This window comes from Labrus bergylta, chromosome 9 (assembly GCF_963930695.1).
Source record: "Labrus bergylta chromosome 9, fLabBer1.1, whole genome shotgun sequence".
In the NCBI taxonomy this organism is placed as follows: Eukaryota; Metazoa; Chordata; class Actinopteri; order Labriformes; family Labridae; genus Labrus; species Labrus bergylta.
In genome coordinates this window covers 5293697-5310142 of record NC_089203.1, presented here as the reverse complement: position 1 = coordinate 5310142, position 16446 = coordinate 5293697, and the positions used below count along the sequence as shown (strand labels likewise).

At 40.4% G+C, this 16446-nt stretch overlaps 2 protein-coding genes across 10 annotated transcripts in view; both read left to right on the top strand.

Annotated features, from left to right (window-relative positions):
- si:ch211-26b3.4 (connector enhancer of kinase suppressor of ras 2) overlaps positions 1–4819 on the top strand; it is a 62198-nt gene extending 57379 nt beyond the window's left edge. For 5 of the 9 annotated variants that reach the window (XM_065958910.1, XM_065958913.1, XM_020629704.2 and 2 more), the window contains 2 exons: positions 1270–1571; positions 1666–4819. In XM_065958910.1, the coding sequence (XP_065814982.1) occupies positions 1270–1571; positions 1666–1875 (512 nt within the window). In that variant the 3' untranslated portion in view covers positions 1876–4819. The remainder of the gene's footprint in view (positions 1–1269; positions 1572–1665) is intronic. The other 4 variants (XM_065958916.1, XM_065958912.1, XM_065958911.1 and 1 more) reach the window with 3 other exon arrangements.
- Positions 4820–5866: 1047 nt separating this feature from the next.
- apool (apolipoprotein O-like) lies at positions 5867–16033 on the top strand. Its single transcript, XM_020629743.3, has 11 exons — positions 5867–5954; positions 7177–7275; positions 7384–7509; positions 8108–8162; positions 8708–8806; positions 9847–9938; positions 10026–10142; positions 11827–12040; positions 12157–12660; positions 13643–13744; positions 15406–16033. The coding sequence occupies exons 1-11, from the start codon at positions 5943–5945 to the stop codon at positions 15492–15494; spliced, it is 1509 nt and encodes a 502-aa protein (XP_020485399.2). The 5' UTR covers positions 5867–5942; the 3' UTR covers positions 15495–16033.
- Positions 16034–16446: the final 413 nt, after the last annotated feature.

Sequence of the window (16446 nt, the reverse complement as noted above, 5' to 3'; positions counted from 1 at the left end):
TTTTGGTATATTGAATTGAACAATTTGTTATCTTGGAATTAAAATGTACAGCTGAATATCTTTACTGTAATGTTAAAAAGTAAAATATTGATATGTTGTACTGGGCAAAATAAGACAGGATATTGAAGGAGCAGGCTCAGAGAATAAAGTCAGTTTAGTCAATTTCAAGTCAAAGAAGTGTTCCAGATGTACTGAAATGTTCTTAGTAAAATATAAACCTATAAAAATAATAAGGACAGAGAGCAAACCTGAGGAAGCCACAATGTGAAACACATTGTTCGCTCCAATTTTTTTACATGCATGAAACTTGAACGTCTATCTGAACAATCCTGTGTGTGCTGGATGACTCTGATCTTTAATAAATGGTAGAGTTTCAGTGCTGATATTGCAGAAAACAAGTATTAAACATAACATTATTCCATTACATTATCTACACATATTAGTGTTTGAAGTCGTTAACATTAAACATCTAAATATATTTATATAAAAATAAATAAATATATAAATATATATTAAAGACTGGATAACTTTTTATATGTTGATTATGATCAAATCTAAACCCTAATGTGTTATCCTTGATACTAAATGGCTAATTGTTTATGAAAACTGCTTGTAAACATGACTTTAAATTAATGATGTGTTTCAAGTGTCTGCTGCTTTTATGGATCTTAGAGTAGCCAGCACAAGACATAGTTTAGAGGGTAAGGATTTTATTTAGGAGAGCTATTCACATTTTTGGTAAAAGAGAATATATTATTGGTTACCTCGGGTGAAAAAGAGGTTAAAAAAGAACATGGTCTTATTTGCTAATTTCATGACATAACACAGCTTTACATGGTGATTTGTAAAGGAAAGGGAAATTACTTCACTACTTTTTTCCATATCAGGTCTAAAGTGCAGTTTGTAAAGGGGAAACAATGTTTACTCCAGCAGCCAATCAGCAGCGATCATCATCATTCACCAGTTAACGTCTTCTGATTAGCTTCGTAACAGAGAGGAGTGGGTCCGACTATAGGTGACCTTTATGATTCACCAGCAGTAAAAAGAAAAAAGCCCCCAAAAAGTCAGATTACTAACACAGAAAATGTTTTATAAAAAAAAGCAAGTATTTTCATTTTAAAGGCTGTAATGTTTACATTTTTGCCCTTTTTGCTCGGGGCCCAAACAAATGATTTCCATCAACTGATTAATTTATCTAACCATGTTTTCTGCTTTATACTAAACCCACGGCTGTAATTTCAAACTGTCCTTGTTGTGTCTTTCTAACAGTAAATTTGACTCTTACTGGTCCTCCCCTTGGAGTTTCAGACCTACGGGAGTTGAGAGTGGAGGGCAGAGAAAGGAGGGTGTCAGAGGGAAGGGAGCGGCGGGTGTCAGAGGGCCGCGAGCCAGAGCCCTTGGATGGGCTAGAGCAGCTTTACCGGGCCCTGGAGCAGGCCAACGTGACAGCCCTGGGAGACCCAAAACCCTGTAGCAGGCAGGACCTTCGGAGAGTTTTCACCCAGAGAGCCAGAGACCCTCTTCTCAACGACAGACTGCATCGGGTCCGGGCCCTCCGCAGCACCTTGAAGGTAGCACAAACAGAGGATTCAGGTATTTTTAAGAAGAATTGGAGATGTGAGGATTAAACTTAGTAACTTCCTGGTGTCTCTTTTTTTTCTCCAGGCCAAAGAATCAGAGCTGGCAGTGATCTGTGCCCTTCTGGAGGATCCTGGCCTGTGCTCCCAGACCTTCAGAGAGTGGAAGCAGTGGCACGGCGAGCTCTACTCAGACATCTGCCAGCACAGCCCCGGCACCAACGGCCAGGACGACCTCTCCCCGCTGGCTGCACCTCTCATGACTCACACACACTCCTTCATTGAGACACATGTGTGAAGACGAGAGCAGAAGCAAAAACTGAACTGATACACACAATCACTCACACACACACACACACACACACACACACACACACACACACACAGAGCTTTACATTTGCAGAATCCTCCTGCAGCATCACGACTCTGAGCACGACCTCACACACACACACACACACACACACACACACACACACACACACACACACACACACACACACACACACACACACATTGTAAGATGTGTAAATATCATAGAGGGAACAGTCTGAGACCTGCGTGTATGAACTTTTGATAATCCTGAGGACCCCACAGGGTGCCTATTGCATGCCTGAACAGAAAGCATTAATCTTCCTTTGTCTATGGAACTCAGCATAAACTCAACATGCTTGTCAAGCAAAATGGAAAAAGGAGACTTTTTAACATGTTTGTTCATTTCTTACTCCTTTGTTTTGTCCTGTTGATTTCAGGGGGCAGGGGGAGCTATGTAGCAGCAATACAGAGGAGAATCCTTTTCACCACAGCACTGTACTACTTTTGTACTGATGAACTTTGCACCCAGAGCCAACAGTTCTCCCCCTTTCTCTCTCTGTATCTTTTTTTTTCTTCTCTCTCTTACTGCATATCTCATGTATTTAATGGGACCTCACATGTTTTTTCCAGGCTGATCTGATGGGACAGTGTGGGGGAACGTTAGGGCGGTGACTTTAGAGTGTAAGACTGTGAAAGGTAGCCAGTGATACTGGTGTATCTGTTTTTTTGCTGTTCCCCCGGGGAACCAATGAAATCAAGTGTTATTGAAGGAACCACTGTGCTGGCTAGATGCACACCATTCCAAACTGTGAACTGTTAAAAAAAAAAAACAATTGTATCTGCAAAGGGAGGCTCCTCTGATAGCATGATTCATTTGCATTATCTCTGCCTCTCTTCCTTTCTTTTCCCCTCTCACTGTTCATCTCCACCTTCTATTCTCTTCATCTCCTCCTTTGTTTACTTTCTCTCTCTCTCTAATCCTCAAAGACTTGTGTATATGTGTATACTGCTGTGTGTACTGATGTAAATGTTTGCGTTCCACTACCACTGTGATATGCTTCTAGAGGTAGCGGAGGGAAGACAGAGAGTATGTATTTGCGTGGGTGCAAACCTTTTTTTTGTGTGCGTTTATCTTTGCTTTGTTTTTATCTTTTAACAGTGAATGCAAGAGCTAGAGAGTTCTTTTTCAATGAGTCACTCACTACAAAGAATGCACTTTCTATATCTCTATATCCCATTGGCTGCATCACAGGGTCTATGTCTCATCGGCCTCTTTACCATTGCTGTTCAAAATATCAGGTAAAAGCATTTGCCGTCTCATTTTCTAAAGATTTGTGTACAGTCTACAAATATATTTAAACATAGAAGAATATATAAATCTATTTACGTTTTGTGTCATAGATATAATGTAAAGTATGATGTATTCTATGCCAAGGTTTTGCAGTGTCCCCCTCTTCACTCTGTAGACGCAGGGTGTTTAGCAGTTGAACAACTAGGAGACAAACAAACAACAACCACCATCTTCAACAGTTGATTGACAGTTTGACTATTTCTAGTGGCTATATCACAGCTGATCCTTCTCCTGGTGATGTGTTGCATGAGAAAAGGCCTGGGACTGATTTGATTGGACAGGGTAAAATATTGTGGATCATTTGTGTTCTTTTCTTTTCTTTCTCTCATGATTGCAAGATTAGACTTGTAGCGCATGATACATGCAAAACTACTGTTGAGAAATATTTTGATTTATATATGTCCATCCTTTTTTTTATTTCTTAGATAGTGTTTGAAGACACACACTGTACAATAACTGAGGTGGTATTTTGGCTCCTTAGTTACTTGATCAAATGCAGATCCTTCTTTAGCATGCTACCAGGAGGTTTCAATTTGATGTTTTGGTTTACAGAGGCAGACTGACACGAGTCCAAAGGCTTCAGGAATCTTACCTGAGAGAAAACAGTGCAGGTACTTTAGAAATGAAAGCTGTTTTGATATTCCCTCCAAGCATATGGTTGACACTGGGTGGTCAAAGACCTCGACACTAAATGGTCTGTAATGTCTGTGAAACTCAGATGAATCGTTTCATCTGCAATATCAGGCCAAGGACTCAACGCTGCCCCCCAGTGTCCAAGACATTAACAGACATGCGTAGCACCTGCTGCATTCAGCACTATCTGTACTTATTCTTCATCGTTCTTTTCTGTAGTTCTCTCAGTGTAGGTTCAGGTTTTTTCATCATGTCACACATTGTTGTGAAATATCAAACACAGCCCACAGATATAGCTCATGCTTTTTGAATGCTTAATTCAAGAGTACCACAAAGAAACTAAATGATGCAAGCACTTTCCCTGTGCCTCCCAACCCTCTCTTTGGCAACGATGGACTGACTATACAGGCGATCCTACACACACACAGCTGTAGAAGAGTTCATATACAGTGCTAGTCTGCAGTCCTCTCTACGTTTCTCATCTGTAACGTTGGATTCTTTTTTTTTCAACCGCTGCTCTGCTGAGCAGGCAACATACTGTAGATTAAGGAGTGCGAGTTACAATTTGTAGGCACAGACTGTGTTATCCCTCCCAGATCTTTGTGTGTGTAGACCTGCAGAAACAGGCCGAAAGGGGAGATTCCACTGTGTGTTCTTTCAGGGGTGTACACCTCATGGTACATTGCACAGGTGTGTAAGATGTAAGTTGCACTGCGACATTAAAAAAGGAACATATTGCTCTTTTTCAAGGATAATATTAGCTTACTGTTATTCTGTACATTAAACTGACTAAAGATGATATTAAAAAAGACAGAAAATGACATTTATTCTTCCTAAAGTAGCCTTTTTTGGTTTCATATATATGAATATATATTACAAAAAATACAGATTGTAAACTTAAGTTGTTAAACTTTGACTTCAATAAACTGAATCCTCTGCACTATGAGCTATGTTCGCTCTGTCTGTAACTTTTCTTGGATTTATTTTGCATCAGCATTACTTTGTTCTCTGTGCATATTTTTCCAGGATTAAGTTTCAAATGAAGTGTAGGGATCATTTCATAAACCAGAAGGAGATACAATATGTTCTATTCATGCAATAGCTGATATGCATATCTTAAATGTCTTGAGCAAACTATACCCGTAGCTGCGCTCTTCAAGAGCAAGTAGTAGTTAAGCAGCCTGCCCTGCATGCACTGTTCTTCATTCACCCATTGCATCCACTCATTGTACTGTACCCAATCCTGTGCTGGGTCAAAGGAAGGAAAGAGAATAAGCACTGTGTGCTTCCCTGCAGATCAACAGTCTAACACAAGGCTGACACCAATCACACTCATATTCACACTTGTGCATTATAGAGCTTCCAGTTTTCAATACCTGCATGCCTTTGTATACACAGTATACATTTATTAGGCCTGTATGAGCAATGAAAATCATATTTGTTCTACGATGTTCTGCTGTTTTTTTTATTTTTTATTATTTCATAATTAAGATTAGACTGCATGACCTCCACCTCAAGCTCTGCAATGTGTCTTAACCCTGTTGAATCTACCGTGCCTCTAAGTGATCATAAAAACAATTAAAGTGCAATCAACAATGATGAAACAAAACTTATATTTTGAAAGGATGTGGACATTTCTATAAGCTCTATTTAGTGACAACCAAGAGCTTGAGGAGACCCATGTGGTCTTGGCTCCCCTGGGTAATTGCCCACCTTGCATTCTCTTGTCCATGATAAGCAATTGCACACACAGAGAATTCCCAGCGGCACTTTAAACACTCAGAATTTGTTTTAAAATATGATTAATGAAAATAAATGTAAATATTCAATTTCAATTGAATTCAATCAGATGTTCTAATCACCAGTTAAATAAAGTGAGCTTGACTGAGAACACTGTGGGATCATGCTTTGTGAGTGAGATCACCGGCTTACACCAGATAAACACCAAGCTGTTGCAGGTGCGTCTTCTGCCCACCAGGTGGCAGTAGGGTACCGTGCTTTGGACCACTCCAAGGGGTCGCCTCGCAGCCCAAAGAAGAAGGAGGAGGAGCAGGAGCAGGAGCACTGTCATGGCGGCCAAGGTGAATGCTTGACATTTCCTCTCCGTCAAAGTTTTCGTGTGTTTGAAATGTTTGTTCTCAGTTAGTTCTCGGGTGTAGGGTTAACGTCAAACAGTCCGGAGCCGTAATGTTAATCTGAGCTGATTCTATTTAACACCAGCAGGAGAGAAGCCGTGCTAACTAGTGTGTCTACTGTACTAGCCCCGCTGAATGAGTGCATGCTAACAAGTCAGCGTTTTGCTATCTTAGATGACAGCCTTCAAAGAAGTACTCTCACTTTTACTGTTTGCGTCAGGTTAGCTGTTGAGCCATACCTTTGCCTTTACGTACGATGGCTAAATATGCATACCTGTGGTGGCAAGTACATGAGAATATCATTATGTGCTTCTAAGCGAAACTGAGGTATATAAGGACAAGTATACAGGACAGATTGTTACAGCTCCCTGTAGGCTGTTTAGTTTTTCTTGAAAAACATATGGTAGACATAAAAGATATATTATCATCTAGCATTATACAGTCTATTTAAATGGTCTCCATACTATAACAGTGTCAATTTAAAGGGGAAAAATTGTGAAAAATCCACTTTCTCAGTGTTTGTTAACATATATTTGGGTAACCTGAGTGTCTACTGACCCACAAAATGTGAAATAAACCCATCCAGTCCTTTGTTTGTGGTCTGCATAAGTCTTACAACACAGAGAAAAATGCTCTGTTTCAAATGTGTGCTCCTTGTGATGTCACAGTGGGATTCTGGTAAAAAAAAAAAATCCCCTCCCCTCCCCTGATATCTCCACCCATGGACTCCACCTCCAGCCTAGAACAAAACTTTTGTGCAGGTCCGCCATTTCTACAGAGGAGTGATGTCTACTGGGAAAGCTCAGGGGGGGGGGGGGGGGGGTCATTACATTTAAAGAGACACACACACCAAAACAGAGCGTTCTGAGAGAGCTGGTTTATACAGGGTCACAAACCTCCTCTGGTGCTTGATTCACGTTATATTTTGACCAAATCACAGCACAGATGTTTCATTTAGACCACAGGGGACTGTTTGAAAAGGTGGAGGAGGTGGATAATATGTCCTCTTCAACATAATAACAACTTTAACAGTAATTAATATAATAACTTCTTACTATAGCACAAGTCCATTTCTGATTTGAATGTATGACTATAGGAATTCTACCACTGGCTGGACAACATAATTGTGTGTGTGCTTACAGTTGTGTATATTTTTATTGTATTGTAGGTGGCGTTAGTGGCCGTCCCGACGGTGCTGGGTATAGCCTCCATCCGGGTGTATACTGTAAGTGAAGCCCACAGGGATGGGCTCATAAACAGAGAAAAGGTATGGCTGTTAAAAATAAAAAAAACTTCAGTATCTACAAGAAGTCTTTGCCATTCACTGAACTGTGTCATGTCCTAACCACATGTTAAACCCTGCCTCTATCAACAGTTGAACATCTACACCCCCCTGCCACAGTCTGCCCCGGCTCAGTTTGTTCCAGAGAGGCCGGGTTTAATTCAGAGAGGATTGACTACAGCGAGAGAGAGCATACGGCCATTTGTCCAGACTGTTCAGGTATCAAAACTCTTCAAACTTGTACTTTACAGTGCAGATAAGAACAAAATTTCGTTGCATTTGGCTCGTTGTAGTGCACATGTAGTGTGTATACACATTGATAGATAATACAGTTCACAGACACTACCCCCTCACATATAACTCATTCTTTCACACTCTAAAACTGAAAGCCAAAATCCACATGAACTCTTTTGATAGTTGTTAGTCAGTGGTGTATAAATAGAACAACAGCTACAGTACATTGTTGAGGTTTGATCATGCACCTGCAGTGTTAGTTTTCCAACCCTGATTTTTGTTCCTCTTGCGGTTACAGAGCACAATCCCATGTGCTGCAAGTGCTCTGTGCAGGTACGATATTTGCAAATAGCATAGTTCAGGAGTCAGACAGGAAGTAGCATTCATGCAGTCGATGCTGCAGGTGTTACATTTGCTGCAAAGAGATTTGACAGTTTGATAAAGTGACAAACGAAAGGGAAAAAACTCCACACTGACTGAGATGTTTCCATTAAAGTATTTTTGTAATAGTTGGGTTCTTAATGGCTGTATATATATTTATATTTACTGGTTTATTTTGTACTTTGTCTTGTGCTCCTGACAGGGGGCGTGTGTATCTGTGAAAACAGGAAGTGTTAATCTATACCATACAGGAGAAGGTGAGTCACCAGTAGGTACCTGAAGGCATCACATATAACTCAACTTTTCTCCCTTAAAGTCCAAACTTTAATTACCTGTCTTCCATTCAGCTACAGAGAATTGAGACTGAAGACTGTAGTAGACTTGTTATCTCTGCAGAGTTATTTATACATTAAATACATTTGGTGCCTTAAATACACACTAAAAACAAACATTCCCCAGAGTGTATCTGTGACGGCTGTGTTTAGCCTCTTCAAATGAATGATGTATATATTCCTGCCAGTCTGTAAGTTATCATGGTAAAAATATGAACAGCCCTTATTTGACAAAATGAGAAATTTGCGTTAATGCACCTTAAAAAATGCTACTATATTTTACCAACCATTAACAATACAGCTACCCATAATAATAAACCATTAATGTCACAACTCTCAGTACCATCAGTACTGCTCGTGTTTCTAATAATCTAACAACGTCAGACATCAGGTCAGAGTCGAGAACATTACAGGGAATACTCTCTGTATATATCATGCTGACTGTGTTTCCCATGTTCTGTGATTCCCAGATGTGTTTTATTACTTAAAAGACCCTCCCCCGGGATTCCTTCCAAGATTTGGCACCATCACCATGGCTGGTCTGCTCGGCATGTTCTTGGCACGGAAAGGTAAAGTGCTCTCCTGTCAATACATTGTAAACACTTAAGGCTGACTGGGAAACATTAGTTTGTCATCTATTACATGTGAATTAGTTTTAAAAATGTAACAGAGGAAGTGAATCACTACAAATGATCATAGAGAGGCCTGTTATGTCATCGTCTTTCATCGTACCACCATCATATACATTGTTTTAACCTGCATATGCCAACAAACAGCTTGGTCATATCTAACTTTACAATCCTACCCTGCCTCAGTTTGTTTGCAGAAGTCACTTTCTGTACTCTGAAGTGTCAAATAAAAAGGATTTTCCAGTATTTGTTCTGCATTTAACAAGTTAAAGTAAGGATCTGTGTCTCCTCTCTAACATTGTACTCTGGGAGAGAAGAAATTATTTTTTGTGATCTTTCTCTGCTGAGAATCTAAAGTGTCACTTTGTAGTGTTGATTTAAAAAAAACAGTCATTTCATGAGTCACATGGCGTCCTGCACAGGATGTGTTAGCCATACAGCTTTTAGTAACGCTCATAATTAAATAAGCTTCACATGTTTGTTAAGTGTTCATTAGTGATTTTAATAATATATAACCTTGTTTTTCAAATTCTCAAGTCTTCAACTCAGTCCCTTTGAATCTAATATCAGTGCTCTCAGGCAGCAGCATTTCACCTGACAGTGACCTCACAGGGAGGAATAACTCTTCTAACAGTAACCTCACTGATAAACCACAGAGGTAGAAAGAAGAACACCACAGAATGATAAATGAAGCTGTTTCTCTTTTACTGGAAATGATGTAGATTTCACTCAAACCCTTGAATGAATGTATTCCCTTTAAAACACCTGCTCTCCTGATTTATGAAATGTTGCTTAGGTTTAAACTCATTTGGGCAAAGGGTTGTGTGAAACTGCGTCACTGTGTTAGTTCTAATAAGCTATGATAGGCCATGTGTATGTGACCTTTCCAGATCCAGCAGTCCCAGAAGAATCTGTACCCCAGGGTGTAATTGATGCCAACCTCAACTGAATGCCTTTCTTCATTGTAAACTTTATTTCAGGCTCTCGTTTTAAGAGGGTAGCTGTTCCGATGGGCCTGATGACTGCAGGAGTTTCAGTGTGCTACCCGGCTCATGCTGTGGCTGTGCTGAAGGTAACAGATGATGTTTTTGAATGCCGACCTCTTGAAAACCAGTTACAAAAACATATTTTTTTACAATCATTTTCTTTTATTCCCAAGGTGACAGGTAAGAAGGTGTACGCTGCAGGGCAGTGGAGCAGCGCTGCTGTGTCTTCACTGCTCACCTCGAAGCCTCAGGAGCCTGTTGTCATAGAAGATGCTGCCTCTCAACCACAGGTAAACAGTCATACTGAGTTACATTATATCAACCACATGTGCTGTGCCTGGTGAAAGAGCTGAGGTTAAAAGAGGGTTTGTATTTTAGAAAGAAGTTGTGTTTTTCTTTGATCTTTTGTACATACACGCCTCTGTGTCTCCATATGGTTCAGACAGCCTACCAACTTCAACATTATTTTCCCCCCGGCGATTAGTTTTGCATCAAAAGGGGAAAAAAAGTACAAAATACATGTAGAACCATGCCATGCCTCCTTGAGGTTCATTACAAACTGTAAAGCTCGGACTCCCCATTGTGAGTTTATACTGCTCTGAAGACCCTGAGGATCATACACTGGTACAACTCTGTTCCCAGACTATCGATGTGTTTTTATCACGCAGAAAAGTACTGAAGTATGTTCTTCGGCGTTCTCAGGACCTCTTCATGCTCTCTGTCCCAAACACTCGGACAGAAATAAGAAAATGGCTTTGGGCATATTCTGCACCCTGAGCCTGGAATCTGTTGCAGAATAACTTAAATGTTTTTATATGTCAAATGAAAGACTTGGAATCAGATTCTATCCATGTTTTTGTAACCAGAAGATGAAGGAGTGTGACTGGAAGCAGTTAGTTTTGAATGAAAGGTAATGCAAGGGGGGTACTGTGACTAAATGAAGCAGTGTTACACAGATATTGATTACTCTCTTCCCACAAGTGATTACCACTCTACACTTTATACTTACTCAAATCATCCAAAAGGTTCAAAGTAGTCTTTGAGACTTGTCCCTTTAATAGTCATTGTTTGTGTTGATGCCTTCTTTGTGTGCCTCGTGTCTACATGTTTTATGGAGGTAGTAGGTATTGGTTTTGAAGTAAAAACTTAAACAGTTGTTGAACTCATTATCTAAGCTACTTTTTCTAGGCTGCGTAGACTTAATAAAATGGAAATGACAGCATGGACATAAACATTTAAATACTGATATAAGCTGACAACTAGTGTTTTTCTATTCAGTCAGAGTAGAGATAGAAGAGATGGAGTTTTCAATCCCATATGTCCGATGTGTCCTTGGGCAAGACACTAAACCCAAAATTGCTCCCGCTGCTTCGACGGCGGCGTTTAAATGTGTATGAATGGGATAAACTAATTCTGATGGACTCTTCCATAGCTGCCTCTGCCTTCAGTGTGTGAATGTGTAGTTGTGACATGTGGTCTATAAAGTGCTTTGAGTCAGAGGACAAGAAAAATTGCTATACAAGCTCAAGTCAATTTACCATCTACTATTCCTTGACAAGAATTTGTTTTATATTTCATAAATCAAATGACATCTCTATGACCTCTTACTGTCCATAGAAAACCATTTATAGATGTGTGAATATGGTAGAATGCTTTTTGTGGGGGTGGAGGGAGTAGGTTTTACGTTAGGGAATGTGGCTATGATGTTATCTGTTTTATTAGCTCCTAATCTTGTTTAGTTTTGATTAATTGTGTTTTGTTCTTTGTATCGTTAGTGTGTCTACCTGCCCAGGGACTGCAGATAGAATGTAATTAATCAGCTAAATCTGCTGCAATGCTTCTTCTCTCATTAATTGAGATTAATGTATATTTTGTACATGCTCCCTGACAAACTAAACAAACTAAAGTTGAAATCCATGACAATATTTTGATGTTGTTTAATGTATCTTTTTTTTCTCTCCCATATGTTCGTAGGCAGCTCCAGTGCCAAATCCAGAGTCTGCTGTAGTCCATGAGGCTTCAGAGGCCAGCTCAGTCCAGAGCCCTTCAATTCCTGAGATAGAGGTGGAATCAGCTGAGTCTGTTCCTGTCTCAGAAGAGCTCATTGTCGCTGTTGTAAAAGACGAGGTGTCATCAGTCACACTCACGGAGATATCACCGGACCAGATCCCTTCAGAGGCCACTACAGGTGTTATAGATATTGATCTCTGTCTGCTTCCTTCTGCGTCTCAATCTCTTTTGTTTCACACACAATCACACAAAGGCTCTCACTGATGATATGCTGTATTCCCTCTTTCTGTACAGATCCAGTGGCACATTCAGCGCCAGCAGAGACAGATACCACCAAAGCCTCAGAGGAATTACCTACACCTGTTGAAAGTGAACCCTCTGGCACAAAGGAAGCAACTGAGGATGTATCCCCCGATATCAGTCTAGCCGAGCCAACACCAAGCGTAGAATCTGTAGAGGCTTCTCCAGCGGAGTGTCTGCCAATAGAATCTGCACCGGTTGAGTCTGGACCAGTAGAGTCTGCTCCAGAAGAGTCTGCTCCTGTAGTGCCTGCTCCAGTAGAACCAGCTCCAGTAGAACCAGCTGCAGTAGAACCAGCTGCAGTAGAACCAGCTGCGGTAGAGTCTGCTCCAGAAGAGTCTGCTCTTGTAGTGCCTGCTCCAGTAGAACCAGCTGCAGTAGAGTCTGCTCCAGTAGAACCAGCTGCGGTAGAGTCTGCTCCAGTAGAACCAGCTGCGGTAGAGTCTGCTCCAGTAGAACCAGCTGCGGTAGAGTCTGCTCCAGTCGAGGAGTCAATAGGTACCAGAAATATTCTGCCACATCATTTCAAATAGCCAAAACTATACCAAACTGTATGTGCCTACTTTGAAAACCACTGTTGGAACTGGAAGAGCTTCTTAAAGGTCCTATATGTAACTTTTTACATGTATAAATTGTTTTTATCGCCCATTAATAAGCGAACGGTTAACTGATGTGAAAAAGTAGATGTTCACTGTCTATCTGTGTTGCATCTATAAAAAGTTTCCCCGGGTCATATTTTCCGCGAAAGCTCCAGGAAGTGACATTTTATGCACGTTCTCAACGTCCTCCTCACTTCACTCCGCTTACAGAGATCAACAGTAAAAACTCATCACACACTCCTGGTCTTTTACCTCCACAGCCAGAGGCCACCTTCCACACACTTCTATCCACCTTGAGAGCTCTCAAAGGCGGACAAACTCATCACACACTCCTGCTCTCAGCCAGTGCCTGCAGAGACTGTCGTTTGTAGGATAGAGAATGAATACAGACACACAGACTCCTTCACAGACTTTCACATGTGTATGACCACTTACCTCCTCTGTAAACTGTAAATATCCAGTGTTTCACGGCTGATGATGATGCTCCTTTGTGTACGTACGAGCAGGCGAGGGAGAGCGAGCAGCAGGTTACTCGTGTAGTTCACCTAACGGCCATGCTGTATCGCTACAAACGCAGTATTTTTGAAAGTTACATATAGCCCCTTTGAGTTTCCTAAAACTGTGAAATATATAATATAAAAGAAAGTCCTTTGAAAGCTCCTAAAAATAACTAATGTACATTTTGTTATTGTTGTTGATGGAAGTTCTCTAAAGTTCTTGTAACTTTGTGTTAGAATAGACCGTATAGATACATGGGATTGTTGTAAACAAACAATGAGAACTGTCCTAACAACATTACTTCTAATAGTGACATTTGTAAGATAAACATCAGTCCATGTCCCTGCTGTTGACCCTGGTCTGTGTTTTTAACCCCTACACAGTGCCAGTTGTTGAATCATCTGACCCCAGACCTGCTGCCGTAGAAGAGACACCAACACTTACACCACCCGCGCCTCTGCAGCCTGCAGCAGAAAACAACAAAGGTACTGTGAACCCACTCTGCACTACCACCACTATGCTGGTTCAAACATTTGGTATGTTTGACCTGTACACACACATATACACACACACTTCTCATCTGTGAATCACCTGAGATGAAAGGTTTCTAAATTGAATTGGTGTTTATCTCATTTGGTTTGTTATGAACATTCAACAGTAGATTAGTTGTGATGTTATCATGGCATTGTAAGTTTCCTCTGAGATACATTTCGATGTTCAGTACTCCTCCTTTGCCAGGCCCTATCTGTTAAAGGAAGAATCTGCAACTCTTTGATCCAGTAGATGTCGCCCTTGAGCACCAGCATGAAACCATAACAAACCGCAGTTTGGTGACACCTCCGCTCTCCTCGAGGGAGACACCTCCAACCCCTCTCAACTTGTGTTCACATGAAAGAGTTAACAAATGGAACGCACCTTAAGTAAGCGCCATTAAGCGTGAGCCTCAGATTGTCCTTTGCTCAAGCTTCAATCACCTGTGTCCTGCTTTGTTATGTTAGCAGGCTAATGTTAGCACACTTTGGTTAGCTCATAGCTTCATATGGGCCGTGATCTAAAAATGCTTATGTGACATCTTAATAAGCAGTGAGTATGTTAGTCTTCATTCACTAGTCCTTGACTTAAAGAGCTTTTATACACGAGGAGCGAATCCGGCCGTCCTTGTCCGAGGAATCATGATGTAAACATGAATCATCCGACAACTACACAGCCAGCTGGACTCACACTTCTCACTCATTGTGGACAGTCATGACTTAGAGACATTTACACAGGATAGAATTGATTTCTATTATTGTGGGTAAAATGTTACACATTCTGCCTTTAAGATTGAGCTAGTCTATCATAATGGACACTTCCTTTTCATTTCCTTTTTTTTAAATAAACAAGTATTTAGTTGACATAGAAATATAAAGAATCATCCATGAGCCATTAGTGGAAACAATTGTACTGGTTGTCTTATCTGTGACAGTCTTTCAATGGGACTGTAGTAAAAGGAGTACTAGTGCTAATGTTATATCAGTATGACACAGATCATTTATCCTTTCTGTTTTTGAAAAGAACAGCGAAACAATCTGAGAAAATAGAGGAGAGAAACTGAACATCTTGTGTTCATGTTGCTGCGTCTACTCCTGAGCTGCTTCCTGCCAGACACGCATGAATCTTGTTCAGAGGAACACATCTATATATTCAGCAGTTTGAGAAGAGAAGTGGAGGAGTTAAGAATAATATCCACCAAACAAATCATGAGAGGAATCTGATGTCACAGTGCCAGAGTCAACATTTGGACGTGTGCAGCTGGAAAACTTGATTGAAGCATTAGAACCACAGTGTGAGTCTGTTCTTGACAGCTGGCCATAACCTAAGCAAAGGAACATAAATATAATGCAGTGATCTCAATTTGCATCACACTACATTTTTCAAATGATACATTACCAGTATATCAAAGTCTGTATCTTTGCACACAAATAGCCCTAGTCTCTCCAACCAGAAACCACACACATGCACATAACTAAAAAGTCAGTCTGTTCTCTTACAATGTATTTCATGTGTCCTCCCCTGATCATCTTCATTATGTTTGATTCAATGCTAAATAATTTAATTTGTCTTTCTGTGCCTGTGACTCTAATGTGATTCTCTTGCTGCCCTCCAGGGGGCTCTGTTTTCAAGCCTGACCCTTCTCTGATGGACTTCGGCCAGTCCAGCCCAGACGATGAAGACCTGTACAGCACACGCAGCTGAGTGACCACAGCCGACCTCAGTGAGCGAGTCTCATTCCCACACTGCCATGTTGTCAATCATGCAGATAAAAAACATTTTGTATCATAGTGCAGTATAAAAAAGGCCATTTTGGAAGAGAGCCGGCTCAGGAAGTCTTTCATGAACATTTCCGTTCTCATTTCTTCTGCCCACATTATTCTACTTTCCACTGAAAGCTCCAAATGCATTCGCCTCATACCGGCAATGAAATTAATTCAATTACACAGAACTCAGTCGGGTTGCGTAGAAGGAGAGAAACTTGGAAAATAAACTACTCCCACTACAAGCCTTTCACAGATGGCAGATTGTGAAACTCTTTCTGTGTTTGTCTCATTTACTGGATTTTGTGCGACAGCCTTTACAATCATGGATGCATGGTGCTTTTATTTATTCTTCTTAGCCCACTGCATAGTTAAGTTCATCATGTTTGCTGGGGATGATTACAGGGCACTGCTCCATTGTGTTTCATCAAACATGTTCCTCAGTTGTTCAAAACCAAAAATAAATTTATATTTTCATGATTTCACGTTGTGTTTTGTTAGACTCAACTTTAAAGTGTGTACTTTAGTGATCTGTCACATTAGCACATAGCATCCTTTTACAAATCCAGTCTTTATCTTCTGTCCAAAGCTATGCAAATACATTCTGACTCATTTTCACCTCAAACTAAATTTTGGGTTTGCATGAATTTCAAAAACAGAAAAAAAGACTAATGATATTTCACTGTGTAGCTCTTAATATAATCACATAATGATCAGCTTGACATTAGTAACTCCCACCTATTCAGCCTTTTCATCTCATAGAAACTATTAAACCTGTTCTATGTTGCTAATGGTAACCAGAACTCGGCAATGTTTTCTAGTCATTAAATAACATGATTATAAATTAGGGACTGAAACAAAAAGTTACAGAACTTTTTCATAAGAAAGATTTT

Bases quoted from the DNA above. Each gene is read 5' to 3' on its own strand.
- apool (XM_020629743.3), top strand. The intron at 7,510-8,107 runs GTATCAAAACTC...TGCTCCTGACAG, and splicing joins CATTTGTCCAGACTGTTCAG to GGGGCGTGTGTATCTGTGAA. The intron at 13,745-15,405 runs GTACTGTGAACC...GCTGCCCTCCAG, and splicing joins TGCAGCAGAAAACAACAAAG to GGGGCTCTGTTTTCAAGCCT.